This window comes from Limulus polyphemus, unplaced genomic scaffold (assembly GCF_000517525.1).
Source record: "Limulus polyphemus unplaced genomic scaffold, Limulus_polyphemus-2.1.2 Scaffold4810, whole genome shotgun sequence".
Lineage (NCBI taxonomy): Eukaryota > Metazoa > Arthropoda > Merostomata > Xiphosura > Limulidae > Limulus > Limulus polyphemus.
The window spans coordinates 35213-51497 of NW_013670420.1; the positions used below are offsets into that span (position 1 = coordinate 35213).

General features: G+C 31.5%; 1 protein-coding gene across 1 annotated transcript in view; it reads left to right on the forward strand.

Moving 5' to 3' along the window:
- The first annotated feature begins 4020 nt into the window (after window positions 1–4020).
- LOC106471719 (protein IWS1 homolog) overlaps window positions 4021–16285 on the forward strand; it is a 37841-nt gene continuing 25576 nt past the window's right edge. The window contains exons 1-3 of the mRNA XM_013932339.2: window positions 4021–4224; window positions 12214–12266; window positions 14357–14681. Coding sequence (XP_013787793.1) covers window positions 4212–4224; window positions 12214–12266; window positions 14357–14681 — 391 coding nt within the window. The 5' untranslated portion in view covers window positions 4021–4211. The remainder of the gene's footprint in view (window positions 4225–12213; window positions 12267–14356; window positions 14682–16285) is intronic.

Sequence of the window (16285 nt, forward strand, 5' to 3'; positions counted from 1 at the left end):
AGTGTTACGACAGTGGGGGTCACTTGACGAATATTCTAGAAGATTCGCTAGTGTATTGCGACAGCGGAAGTCAGTTGACGCTGGTAGCACGTGTTGAGAGTCTTAGAAGTTTCTAGAACAGGCAGTATTATCGTATATAAGTGCGCTAGACAGTGAGAGAGACAGACGGAGTCGAAGCAGTGGGGGAGACAGAGACGTAACAAATTGGTAACTTTCCTCATGTCATCCTGTATCACTGTGTCAAGTTGTGCTTATTTGATAGTTTTCCGAAATTATATATGAAATTAGATGGTGGTCGAATCTTCTCCTCATGACCTTCCTCATGTCATCTTGTATCACTGTGTCAAATTTAGTTCTGATTGATCAAGAAATTGGGAACTTATAATGAACAGATATAGACACACATATTGAGGTTTATTCATACAGATAGCTAGAGTATCCTTCCATTGGATGGGTGAAATGAAAGCTTGTTGTAATAAAGGATATGAAATTGCGCTTCTATTTTTTTCTTAACATAATAAACATTAAAAGTGCAATAAAAATACATAAAGGTACAAATGCTAAAGAGAAAGACACACTGTTTTCAAGAATTCTATCAATATAAAATTAGAGAGGGGGTCCAACCTCCCTCATGACCTTCCTCATATCATCCTGTATCACTGTGTCAGATTTGGTGCAGATTGATCAAGAAATGTGGAAACGTATAAGGAACAGATATACACACACATATTGACGTTTATTTACATAGATTGTATATTCAGGTGAACTGAATTATCATTAGAGTTATTGGGTAGATTTGTTCAAGATATCAACTAAAGTGCATTACTGAGACTTCTACTCAACTACATTTCCTTTCTAGATATACAAAAGTCTGAAAGTATCATTAGTACGGTAGTGCTTATAGTAGGTAAGGATCAGATGTGTAATACAAATTAAAATCTCGAACACACTGTAAACAGCGTGTAAACAAACACTTATAAGCACTTTATACATACTGCTGAGTAGTAAACAAACCAACTGCAAAGTAACAAGTCATCGAAGCACTTGAGAAAGTCGGTAGAGTAAAACAAAAATTTCACAAAACTATAAATTTGTCAATCTGACTGACTGGCTAACATTGTCACCTTATGCAAACATAAATGCAAATGATTGAATTACGCTACCTTGGCTAAAAGCGTTTTTCTTGTGTTTTTTTTAGTCTTGGTAATAACAACTAATAACAATAACCATTTTGCAACTCTACTAACAAGCTAACAATACATTAGTAGCCACATTCTATGATTACGAGCATACTCTGTGAGTTGCCAAGTAACAACACACCCTCATATCACGTGCGGGTGCACGATTGCTTATGCGTACGCGCTACGTGATCAGCCTGCAGCTGTATCAGCTAAATAAAAAAAAGAAAACGTGGACTACGTGGATTCTCTAGATCTAGGTTTTAACTATGATCTAACCTTTAAAAACGAAGTTTTCAGTTCTATACATCTGACTCGAGGGTTCTGTGTTGAACAAAGCATTTCTATCATAGCAATTGGTGCCTAAAATGTTTGTCTCCTTGGTACCACAAAAAGCTTTGAGACAAGTGTAAAAAATTAGGAAGTGGGAATGGTAGCACCAAAAAGTAAAAAAGAAAACAACAAATAAAACAAGGTAGGAATGGATAGGAAATTACAACACTTGGTGATTTTAGACAGGTGCAACCTCAAAGTGGGTGTGGTCATCGTTCCACCCATTTCTACTTCGTGTCTTACATTGAACTTTAATCCAAATATAGACTTTAATTGAGTTTTAACAATAGCTAATCCTTTCTAAATACTCAACGAATTTCAAAATTTCAAAAATCAGCAGTTTTGATACTATTCTTTTGGCCCGCCCCTTACCAGTTAGATATCTATAATGTTCTCATAAGTAAAGTATGATTATTGGAGATTCCTGTCTCACTTCCAACATCAAACACCCCCTCCTTTATGATGTCATGCATTTCTTAGGGTCATGTAATTTGATTACACACATGTGCATCTACTTGGTTTCTGAAAGAAAGTTTACACCAGAGAAATTTAGCTATATACAACTTTCATTTATTTTGAACAATTACTAAGTTACAAAAAGCACACGAAGAAGTAGTGGACGGAACGATGGCAACATCCAATTTGAGGTTGTGCCATGTCAAAAACCATCAAGTGTTGTGATGTTATCCCACCCATTCCTACATTGTTTCCTTACTTTTCGGTGCTCTCATTCCTACTTTCTGATTTTTTTTTATTTATAAATTTTGTACACTTGTATGTTTACTAAGAACACATTTGTGTGTAAACAATGTATCACAAATAATTCAAGTTAATGGTTTTAAAACAGTTAAAAGGAAATAGCTCTAGTAAACGTCACTATTATACAGATATGATACATTCTGGTAAACTGTTTTATTGTTAAAACTATCATATAGGTCCACTAAATTATGGAAGATTGGTTTAAGGTATAAATTACAGAGTAGTACTAAAATTAGTACTTAACTGAGTCGATGTTAAAGAAAATAATGAGGCTGAACATAAATGTAGAACAAAATGTACACTCTATTTTATACGCTAAACACAAACATAGTATGTATACTTGCAGTTCTCACGTTGGACAATTGCTCGAAATGGCATTTCTCTGACACCTTTAGTCATGATAAAGTTCTAAACGATCTTTCTTGAGAGCTTGTACCACACTGTCAGAATACCAGGTTACTTAATTTCCAAGAAACCTCGCATTTATCCAGAGAAACATGTACTACCATGTGCCTGGTCATTCTCATTATAACATAGGTGAAGACATAACCTTTAGATATCATCTGAACAACCGGTGAATACTGCTGTCAATATATTTACCCAACGTTGTACTAAGCAATGATCTCCTCTAGTAGTAAGAGGTATTGTAGTACCAACTTAGAGAACAACAAAGAAACAAAGGAAGCTTGGAACAAGATCAACTTAACAATTTTCTCTATCACATATCATGTGAAATCAGCACATATTCACAATAATAAATATCATAACATTACAAAAAGATAGAAACACAGACGATATTCATATACCACATAGAATGTAAACCATGAACTGAAGAACAAATATCACATACAGTGATTGATGTTGGAAACTAAGAGAACATCTAGCTAAATATCAGTAAAGAATACTTTTGAAAGTTATGTTTTTCAGATTATAGGATTTTATTGTAGTTTAGCCAGAGGGTAAATTGACTGTATATCTAGATTCTAGAATCCTCTTGAAAGTTTAGGAACCGATTTGAACGTTATAAAATACGAGTTAGTTAACGTGGATTAATGAGTTATTAATTTGTGAATCTGTTACAGTGGACTATTGAGATAGTCAGTGAACTTAACACGTGAATTCAGTTAATGACTGAATACTGAGTTAATGAATTTGTTAGTTAATCTGTCTGTTATAATTATTGTTTAATGTTAAGTTGAAGTTAGGTCTATTAAATAACTGACTGTGCCAGAGGTACCACGGTGTCTGCAATAAGCTTTTACAAGTCAAATCTTGGTCTATCTGCTTGTTTGTTTGGAATTAAGCACAAAGCTACACAGGCTATCTGTGCTTTGCTCACCACGGGTATCGAAACCCGGTTTCTAGCGTTGTAGGTCCGCAGACATACCGCTGTGCCACTGAGGGGCTGGTCTATCTGAAGAGTCAATTGCTTTTAAAGATCACCACAAAACCAGCAAACAGTAACATAAATTCAGCAGATGTCTTTGCAAAACATGAACACAAAAATTACAGTTAATTATTTGACAAAATTAATTGCGATACTAAAGCTTACTCTTAACTTTAAGATCTTACTGGTTGTTTTTATCTCACTAATAAATCTTCTAAATTACCAGAGATTGTACATTTTCGTCAAAATATGTTCATTTCCTCAAATTTAATTTTTTTACCAAATAACTTATATTTTTTCGTATTTATTTAACGGTTTAAGAATTTTTACTTCCATTTTTTTAACAAGTTTAGCACTAGAGGACGAGGCATATTGTAGAAACAAAAAATAATAAAACCTGCACAGAAATAAGTATCGTCATTTACTAAATAGGATTTAAATTGTTTATTGTAAACTCAGTGCTTCTTAGATAAATACATTTCTTATTAGTAATTAATAGTTCTTTCTTGCGGACTGTATTACCTTTTTAATTATAAGTAATAGCTGAATATCTAATGGAGAATGAAGGTAAGTTTCAATCACTGAATCAGTGACTATGAGACTCGATAGTTCCTAATGTAGTATTTATTAATAATAATGTTAAATTACTTACGAATACTATCACTTACAATACCACTGCCAGTACAGTAGTCTGTTACTACTGAATAGGCCTAACTATACTTACTCACTTTACTGTGTAACGTAGTACGCTTGTGTTGTAGATCCTTGTACAATAGTGTTACAGTTATTACCAGTTAAAATGAACTAGGCTTAACTTACAAGAATATGAAATTCTAAACTTTGTACTACTATTACTACTACTACCCTGATGAAACTACACGATACGTATATTGCTAATATTAGTATTATTGGTATTTATGAAAGTAAAACCAAAAAAGTGTTCCTACTGTGTTACTGTTACTACTGTTATATTTGATTTCCAGATTATCTAACTAACTTGTTAACCCAGTCTTCAGCTCTATAACAGTATAAGTTCTAAAATTCTATATAATATATTTCATTTTCAAGTAATTTTCCGAGTGGTAACAAACTTGGTACATACGTGGGTCTCTATCAATTTATATTGGTCATTACATATTATTATGGGGTGCTTTGTGCTTGAAAATGGGGCTGTTAGCATTTTTTTTTCCAGTTTTGGTTGTAAGACTTAGTAAAATGTTTAAAAATGAAATTGAATATTGCAGAGGATAATTACATATTACTCACTAGTATTAGTAAGGAGTAAAGTTACACATATAGCCAACCCGTGAAGCAAAAAAGTAGCACATATTAGTTGGTACAGTTAGGCCATGGTAAAAGTGTCAGTTACACATCTGTTATTTTAAATTTATAAAGAATTGTCACATTTACTTCATATAATTTCAATAAAGTGTTTATAATGAACTATATGATACAACAGGCAAAAATATAATGAATGCATGTAAAATCACGTAGTCAACTGTGGGCAAACAAAAAAAACCAATCAAAGCATTGTGCATATGCATAGCAACAGGATCAGTGGAGGTTATAGTTATGGTTACCGTGTTATCATATCACTAAAATCGTTGGCATGATCTTACAAACAATTATTTCCAATAAATGTGATAATATTATACTGTTCTTATCCTTCCTAAAACTTTTTTGTGATGTGCAAAAGAACTAGGTGTCATAAATCACTCATGAAATAGCATTTATGGGTGTACATGGGCAACAGAACAGAAACACTGATTATGCTGTGTAAAATAGGTATCTTATATACTTTAAAAGTTAAAGTATAAACACCAAAAAGGAGATTAAAATGAAACAAAAAAGAACCACAGTACAACATTTCACAAAGTTTAATGTGATATCTTCAGATGACGCTATGTTAAAAGTGGTGAAATGTTATATTGTTTGTTCAGTCCTCTTTTTAGCTGTTTATGGCACTGGTGCATTTCTTCCACATTCAAGAAATAATGAATGTTTTATCAAAAATTTATATATTGTAGGTCCCATCAATTTCGTCTTTTAAGATTGTATATGAAATTTAAGTATTCCTAACAAAGGAACAATTATTACCTCATGACTGCTGATTATAACATTTCTATTAAGTGATATCATAATTGTTTTATTTGTTTTTTCATTTATACTTTTGTAACAAAATTTCTTTGTAAAGTTAGTGCAAAAAATAAGGAACCTGGAATACTTAATTTCTAAATAGAATTATTTTAATACTTACTATGAAGAGTAAAAAAAACAGACCCTTCAGGTACATATAAGTATTTTGTATGTACACAATATATTCAAAACTTTCTGGGTACTATTTTAGAAATGGAAGGAATACATATATCAGTGTCCTAATTAATCAACAAAGGTAACATACTGAACAGTTGGATAGAGATCCAAGTATCCACTCTGTTATTAGAGTTCTTTAAAGGTATACCCAAACATTTTTAACAAAACAACTACATCAAATCTTTATACTTGTGTAACTCACTTTGATGTGCTTTAGTGCTACTCAAGTTTAAAAACAATTACTTTCCAAATAATTTGTGTCATGATAAGGGAGCTCTGTCTCCTGAGATATGGTAAGCGGATGTATAATGGAAGTTTGGGTAGAGTGGGTATCTTACGGCTTATTCTCTTGTCTACTAAATAGAGCCTACAAACTTACCTCATTCTATTTAGCCATTCACGAAAAAATTACTTCTATACAAAACATACTCTTTCAAAACGACTACCCTATGCATTTGATGGAGAATAATTGTCTGCCTTTTGTCAAAGTTCACACAGGTGGATTCAATTAGTTTAGAACACTCTTTGACAAGACAAATTATTCTCCTTATCTCTTTCAAACTGTTAATCTCACTCTAACATATCACTCATTAGGCCATTCACTCCCATGATGGTTAACTTTACATTTTCTAACTTTTCTCTGACCGAACTTCTCTTTCACATAACTTTATTTTTTTTCTCTTTTGCTCATTTGGTCGCAGCTATTTATACGTCTATCACATAGTCCTTCCAGAAATCTCCATAGCCTCAACATCAATGAATTACAAACACAAAATAAGTAAATTAATATTATTACCTACACTAAACAGTCTTTTTATATCTGACAATAACATAAGGTAAACATTCTATTTCCAAACAATACTACTACTAGTATTTTTTTGCATAATTTCTAACGTAAGCTAATGCTAATAAACAGTTAATTAGGCTTACACAACAGTATAGCACATGGTCATAACCAATGTTAACCCTAGCTAACTAATGCAGTAGGTCTAAGTCTTCTGATACTGTACTTACTTCTTCTCACAAGATTAGATAGTCTCGTTCAGTGCTGCCCTCTATATGCAAACTTTTTCTTTATTCATGCTACAAACCTTCCGCTTCAACATGTCTCTCATGCAAATCATCATGTGTTACCTCCTCACCAATAGGAGCATGACATGCTCACAAGATGCATACGCCTCCTTCTATGCTCCTATACCAAACCATCACTTCTTGTGATGCACAGTAAAGGATGCATGGCCAGAGAAGGTTATATCACTCGAAGAAAGCCATTTACTTTCATTTTACTTTTGCCATCTGCTCACAATAAAGTGAGTTCTTTCCTTCTGTAGATCAATTTTTAAACTGTTATGTAATTCTATATATGCAATATTACAATTCAATGCAGTGTTAGACCCACCAAATTATATACAAGGTTTATGATTCTCTTTATATTTTATGTAAGTCAGCTATTATAGAAGAGTGTAAATGATGTTTTTTTTTGTTTTTATACCCCTAAATTTGCCTGTGCTCTGTGTTTTTTCGATATTTATTACAGCAGTGGTCGAAAACACTCCATGACCACACCAGAAAATGTTATTGGCTAGACAATGTTAAAGAAAAGTGTAATGACTTATATGTACCATGTAGGATATTAAATCACAATTAATAATTACCACTATGAATATTATAGAAAGTTTTAGCAATTTACCAACCCTACTAAAAACTTAGATTTCAATTATATACCTACTATATGAGGCTTAGTCATACCAAGACATGTTAAACCTAATAGCTATTTTTATAGCTTCATGCACATACCATCTCTTAAATTATCCACAACACAAAATGTTACCAATAGTTTTGTCTAATTTTTTAGATAAATGGATCCTCCAAAGAAGCATAAAATTTCACAGGCAGTTTTAACACCATTTCTAAAGCCGGTAGCATCAGTAAAATTGGCGTCATGTGCAGAATCAACATCCACTTCACTAATGATGAGCCCACCAATATTAACATCACATTGTGCAGAATCAACATCCACTTCAGTAACAAAAAACCTGCTAGTATTAACACCACAATGAGCAAAATCAACATCTGCTTCAGTAACAATGAACCTGTCAGTATCAACGTCACAATGAGCAGAATTAACATTCACAGTAATAACAAAGACATTAGCAGCAAAAAGGCCAAACTTTCCAGGAAAGTTGGAAAAACCTCTTCCCATGGGTTGAATACAAGTGTGATATGAATGATATAATTTGCCATGTGTGTATGTGGGCCACGCAAAGTAATCACTTACTTCCATTTCAGCATTCCTCAGTTACCATATTTCCATGGGTAATAGGATGGAATGATTTTAGAAAGAGTAAGAATGGTCTACAAAAGTCAGAGTCACAGAGAATGCATAACTATAAAAATCAATATTGAAACACAAGATGCAACGGCAAAGTTTATTAGCAGCAAAAAAGTTGAACAACAGAAGGCAAATAGGAAAGCACTTGAGGTGATTTTTGGTGCTATTAGATATTTTGGAAAGCAAGGTTTGGCATACAGGGACACTGAGGCTCATGAAGGTAACTTTATGGAATTGTTTTAGCTGGTATCGAAACACAACCCCCAGTTTTTTTTCACATGTCCATAATAAATACTGCAATTGAGTCTCACAGAATGAAATCATGGAACTTGTAGCTCGTAATGTTGTGGAAGCTGTTAATAAATAGTTATTGAGATAAATACTGTGGAATTTTCTCCCCTAATGAACTGATACTAACAATAACAAACCACAAATTATTCATGTGCACAAACATGTACAGTTGTAAAATGCTACAAAATTGTTTTGTACTTTTCCACATTTTACACAGATTAAGCACTCATACGAAAAAAAAAAGTCAACAAAATATACAAATTGGAAATACAAATATAATGTTGAATTTAAACATCTTTCTATAATGGTTTTAATGCTTATAACTTGATAGGCATCATAGAGACGTAATTGGAGACCTCCCAGCAAGTGTCAGCTTGATTCAGATAATATTATTAACATCTGATATGATCCTGTTCAAAGTTAAACACATATAAGGCTTATAAATTTGCAGAGCAAAGCTGTTTTTTTTTGCTTTCCTCTGATGATAGGGTGAAATTTTGACCATGTAGATGCATTATTTTCCCCATTTATTCCACAGCTTTGTCTTGGTATATGCTAACCCACTGTATCTGTTTGCATCATTTCTGTTTGTTTGTTTGTTTGTTTAGGTAATTTTGAATAAAATAGATACTTTCAAGGAGAAACTTGTTTGATTCTGGTAACTCATGTAATTTTTATTTTGAGAGGAGAAAGTCTACAAGTTGGAGAAGGAGTTTGGTTATTTATTTTCAAATGTTAAGTAAAAAAAGTAAAGCAAAAAATATTAACAGGATTATGCAGAGTGATAAAATAAGTTCATCTTACCTTGGGGGGGGGGGGGTATTATAATGTCAGTAGATAGATCTTATGTAATGTTATGTAATTCCTTGCTAATGCAGTATATAATTTGAATTTATTGTTTTACTGATATTCTATGGATATTTGCAAGTTAAAACAACATACTATTTTATGGTGTAATCAGAGTAATGGTTAACAGAATGCAAGCCAGAGAAAAGTAAATTAACATTTTATTATAATGCATGTAGATTGTATATATATATGTATCTATATAGGTGACCAAAATAATACATACAATATGGTGCCATCTATTGATTAGCACCACAAGCAAAAATCCACAAAAAATTTCCCATTTTGGGTATTCAAGAGTCAGACTATTAGAAAAATATATATGGTATATGCAACAATCATTTCTTTATCACAGAACACAATTTTAAATAAAAGTACTCTCCTCACAACAAGAACATTACTTTCACTAGGACTGTATATGAGGGCTTGATTATATCTTTATTGATGTAAATTGTAAATATAGTACTAAAAACATTTTTTTCAATTAAGTTACGACTTTAATATTTAAAACATTACAGTTTATATCAGCAAAATCCGAACAGTTTTCCCATACAGTACTTTCCAGAAAAATCCTTTTTTTTAGAAAACGTTCACTTTTCCTAAATTTTTTTCAATGAAGTGTGAATACTACGATTAGTAATTACTGGCACAAACATCCACCTGTAAGGTGGCATTTCTGCTAGTTTTCATAATTTAGATGTGTGGTTATGTATCTTGTGGTCATAAATTGTCATATAACAACAACAGCTGGGTTTAGTGAATAACATAGATCTAAAAGAGGTGCAAGCATTAAAAGTGGCTAAAATTGTAACTAGAGTAATGGTGGAATTATCCTGTGTGCATTATTTAATTAATTAATTTTAATTATGATAACTTAATTAGCTTGCTGTAATCAGAGGTTATTTTTGATAATTTAGTATTATAATAATTATATCTCACCTGATTTTTTATTTAGCTTTGTGGGAAAGGGATAACTTGTCATCACTGTTCATATGAATGAGACTGGTATTAAGTAGAACACTAGAAATACTCCATTAAGCATTGTTTTATGCTGTTAGTTTTGTCTGACGATTATTATCTATAACAGAAATACAATATACGTACAAAAAATAAAAACATGTATTGAAAGCTAGAAAATATCCACATTCAACAAAGAACCTTGATGAATAGATAACGTAATTCAAGATCAATTACTAGATTGTCCATTTGTGACATTGCTCTCTAAGGACAGCATCATACAGTGTATTTTACTGATTAAGTTGTACTTATGATTGTACCATATAGAATACATATCTCTATCCAGAAAAATATATAATTGCAAATAAAAATGAAATTCTGGTATGAAAAGCAACCTCTACTCACATGTAGCTTTCCTTATTCAGTTCTGCCCTCTATATGCAAAATATTTTCACTTGCTACTAGCCTTGAAGCTCTTACCTAAATTCACTTGTCTCCTTTTGATATTGTTGCGTCGTTGTATGCAAATGAGCATGTGACAATCCTCCACCAATAAGATTGCAATACAGCCTCCTAAGGCAGCTGACTCCCACTATAATGATTGTTCAGTTATCATTTTTCAATTTGGCACTTGTATGTAGAAACATTTCTTTTCTTTTTTTTTTGACTTATGAGCTTTTGTTGTGGAAGTATCTAAAAAACACCCACTGTTGTGGAAAGATTAAATTTGTATTTTCATTTTCAAAATTTCTGCACCTGCAGATTGTATGGCCTTTTACTTCCACATTATGAATTCACTAGTGACAGTAACTTCCATTTTGTTTTGAGTGTGACAACAAGAATCGTCCACACAGGACAAATAACTACAATGCCATCAGGTTTCTCTTTGTCTTTAGAGGAAGTGATGGCTATTGTGTGATGAGAGATAAGTAGGTTTGTCATTTTCTTTGTTACATGATGGTTATATGTCCAGGCAAGTGGCTTTGGATCATTTCTCATAAGGTCTTTAGTTAGCAGTGGCACAGCATAATATTAAATATGATGTCACATACTTGTACTTTAGCTCTTTTGGACTTGAGGCTAAAGAAAGTCAAAAGAAGCTGCTGTTTAGGGAAGAGAAATCAGTAAAAATAATTCTCATCTTGAGTAGCTAAATGCTTTACATAGAATGTAATGATACAGAAACAAGTAGTCTTATTGATATATATTTTAGGTTTACAAAATATAAAATCCACCACTCTAACTGAGGCTTAATTTATCATTTTTGACATTTAATAGTTGGCCTAAACGTGATGTAATGGCAGAAGCCAGTAGAAATTGGTGAAGATAGTATCAGCACTTAGTTTCTGGTTGATCATGTTGAACTAAAATATCTAAAAAGGAATCTTTTCTTAGTATTCAAATTGTGATAATCTTTGAAATAATGATATTTATTCAATTATAAATATACATTTTAAAATGCATGATATTGTGTAAATGATGGATTTTTTCTTGAAAGTTATTCTTACTTTTAATTTAGGCCCAGCATGGCCAGGTGGTTAGGGTGCTCGACTCGCAATCTGAGGGTCGCGGGTTCAAATCCATGTCCCACCAAACATGCTCGCCCTTTCCACCATAGAGGCATTATAATGTGATGGTCAATCCAACTATTCGTTGGTAAAAGAGTAGCCCAAGAATTGGCGGTGGGTGGTGATGACTAGCTGCCTTCCCTCTAGTCTTACACTGCTAAATTAGGGATGGCTAGTGCAGGTAGCCCTCGTGTAGCTTTGCGCGAAATTCAAAAACAAACAAACTTTTGATTTTGCTCATTTTTATAGGATCCAGAGACAGTGGACCCATGGAAATTGAAAGTGATGGTGAAGGTCAACAGGTTAGTTAGAATTTCATTTGTTTTGATAATTTTTAGTGAAGTTTCCCACTTGATGGACTCATTAATAAATTATTCTCGCATAAGAATAATCTTCCCATTTTCATATTTTTTTTTAAAGACATGTTTGAATAATCCTTTGTTTAATATGTTTAGCACCATCAGGTACAATAGTTTATGATTAAGTTAGTTTTTCAATTGTAAACTGTTGTATATAGAAATGTATCGTATGTGTAACATAGTACCTATAACAAGTTTAAAATATGAGTAATATTTGTTCAATGGGTTTCTCCATACAACTTTTCACAAGACAACTCTACTGAAAGTAAGTGAACTAATTCTTCATTAAAAATAATTGTCCTTAGATTTTATGTAATAAATTAGTAATAATTCTTGTCACAATGTACAGTAGGTAATATATAATTTGGTGAAAATAAATTTCCTCTGATCCCAGAAAAACAAAGAGAGTAAAACTTTTACTCTTGTGATACTAAATTACATCTTTGCAGTAATTAAAATGATTCATAAGGTGAAAATTATATTTAAAAAAATGTTGAATTTATGATTATATAAAAAATCTTTAACTACAGATGTAGGATTTTTCTTTAATTCTATCATCAATGTAAAAACTTAATGGTGAAATTAAATGTATAAAAAACATCATAAGCTTTCAAGCACAAAGTTGTTGATACTGACAGAAATTTAGAATACATCAAAATGATAAATACATTTGCATTTTACAACACAAGCTGGAAGAAACTGTAGAAACACATGAACATGCTAAAAAATTAGTGAATAAATAACTTAAAACTAATTGTACTAGGCAGTGTTTTCTCTTTTCAGTATCCATATTTATCTGGAGCTAGTCATTATTATACAGGAATCCTGTTCATGTAAATGGACTGACAACTAAACAGTATGACAAATTTTTAGTAGTCCATGTCTAGTAAATGTTGACAAACTCAATTAAATGAGTAAGTTATTCAGCAAACAGTTTTGTTTTTTTTCTGAGCAAATAAAGAACAATGATTATTAGCTTACCATAACTTTTTTTTAAAGCAATCTTAACTAAAGCTCATTATGTTTGTAGCTTGCAAGAAATAAGCAATATATTAAAGTTACACTATTATTTAGTCGAAAGTAAACACACACGCACATCAGTGTGGCTAGTTGTGTGTCAGTATTTTGATTACTCTGATATTTGTAATAATCAGAAATATACTAATTTTTATTATTTAATTACAGTGTTTGTGACATTAATTAATTAAGCTGAACAAACTTGGATTAAGCAAATATATAAAGGCAGTATTTTGATTACTCAGATAGTTGAGTTAAATGAAAACAGTGATAATCAGCATCATAAATTTTGAATAGTTGTTTTCCTGGCAACAATTAATCATAAGTATTGAATAACCGATTATCTTGTATGGCACTAATCAGCTCAATTTGCCCAGCTCTAAATTGGAAATTAAGAATATCTTTCAGTAAGGTTTGAATTTATTTAGCATTAAGCTCATTTTTAACATTTTAGAATAAGTATAAATTAGTAAATGCTGCAAAAACATTCTTCTCTCTGACATGCTGTCTTACCTAATCATTAAACTAGAATAGGAATGTACTTAGGTTTATATAAAATATGTACCTTAATTTTTTTTGTAATCAATTTAACTTAGGAAATTTTTAACAATATGTTTCAGCCATAGTACCTTGGTAAGGATTCTACTCAAGTTTTAGCCACTAATTAATATCTTAAACAAAATATATTATATTTAATATTGTGATCAACTCTGCAATAGAAATGTTGTTTTTTAAGCAATTAATACATTAAAAAAATAACATAATTCAAATGGTTATGAAGACTGCTTGAAGACATGAGACTTCTTTTTGATGTATGTGTATGTATTTTTTTAAGTGTAATCAGTAAAACTTTAACCCACTTCCTTCATTAGAAGCTTGTTCGTGTGCGTGTAGAAGTTTCTAATAAAGGTAAAATAATCAAAAACTAGAAACCTTAAATACTGTTAACAATAAAGTATTATTATTAGTTTTACCTAGGCAACCACAGAAATTATAGTTAAACATCTTTTCAAAAGGAATTTGTTAGGTCAGAAGCATCACAATCTGATGCTGAAATGGAAGAACAAGAACCTGAAGAAAGAGAAGCCAACAGTGATGGAGGATCAAATGGTCATCTATCTCCTGTAGCAAGTGATGAGGAAGAGTTACAAAGAAGTGACCCAGAAGAAGGAGAGGTGAGAAGTGAGCAAGATCAGTCAGAAGAAGAAGGAGAGGTAGTGGAGAAAGATTCAGATGATGAAGAACAAGAGGAGAGAGAATCAGATGATGACAAAGACGAAAAAGCAAAGAGTGATTCAGATGGAGAGAATGTTGAAAGTGATACTGAAGCACAGGAGAGAGGTATATGTTGATTACTTTTATATAGTTTGTATAGTTTATACATGTATAGATTTAATGTTCAGTATTGAATCCAAACCTTTAGGATTTTATTTTGGAAATTATTTAGCTGATTTGAAGTCTTCATCTCCAAGTGATGATGATAATAAATATATAAAAGTCATTTTAGTGAAATGAACCAAATTGAACTACAACATAAGTGTTACAATATTTTTATTTGACAAATGTTTGCTCACAAGTGAATGACCAAGAAGATAATTTATTTTAAATTACAGAAACCTACATGCATGAATTATCAAATATTATAATTTTTATACAGTGTAGATAAAGTTACTTTCAACAGAATACAAAACTTCACCATTCTAAAATTTAAGATGCAAGTTGCTTGAAGTGCGTAATTCTTAATATGTGGACTAAAATCAATGAAGGGTTCTTGTACTAAAGTTGTAAAAAAATTGTTACATGTTAGACAGTAAAACCTGTACTGGAAAATAATTTCATCATCCACATTACAACAAATGGTCAACACATGAATGATAACAAGATGGGTGTGGACCATTCACTTTTACAAGCGCTGAACCCAAATGCAATATTTTAGCATTCAGCAATTGCGAACCAAGTATTAAACTTAAATGACAAACTATGTCAAATATTGACAAAATACATTCAGATGTCTAATGTGAAGATCTTATGCACTTAAATATTAGAATTATTATCAGAGGTGCTGATTATACATTATCTGCTATAACACTTGAGGGGGGGGGGTATTTACTACAGTAGCATGTGATGTTATGAAAACATAATTTCATGATCTTTATCATACTTTAATGCAAAGTTTATGAACAAGCTCAGAGTGCATTTACTTTACTTTGAAGTTTGATTAATTTAATATATTTCATTGAACACATCATAAAATAAACGGGTATGTGTTTGGTGATGTAATTAGTTTTTTACTCTTGTACAGTATTATTACTGTTAACTCTTTCAGCATGGGCTTTGTCCTTGGGACCAACCTTGTAACCAATTTGTGGTTTAGTTTTCATGCTATAACTTTTAAATTAGTAACCAAATGTTAACGAAATTTGGCAGATTATCAGTAAACATTACAATGCATTCATATGCAAAATATCAATTTTTTTATTGAGTCTTAAGATTTATAAAACAATGTTTTTCTCATGTCTTTTTTTTTTCTTTTTACATATTGCTTATCTATTATGCAAAGTAATAATCACTTTAAGATTAAAAATACTTTTATGCAACCAGAAAATTTTGAAATTTGACATGCGAAATCTTTATAATGTCCAGATAGTTATCAAACATTTCTTAAGAAAAAATTTTATATTTTATCTATTATTTTCAGTAATGAATCTCTGTACAAGTTCAGTGGATCTGACTGATCTTGTAGTCACCATAAAAATTAGGAAATAAATATGCATTATGCCTCTTTCATTCTAGAATGAGCACAAATTATAACACAAAAACATAAATGCTTAGACTAAATAGCTTAAATCTCATAACATTATACATGTATATATTTTTATTATATTGACCTTTCAGCTATGCCTGTCTAACAATACAGAAGTTACTATAATGGGGCTCACGTGCAC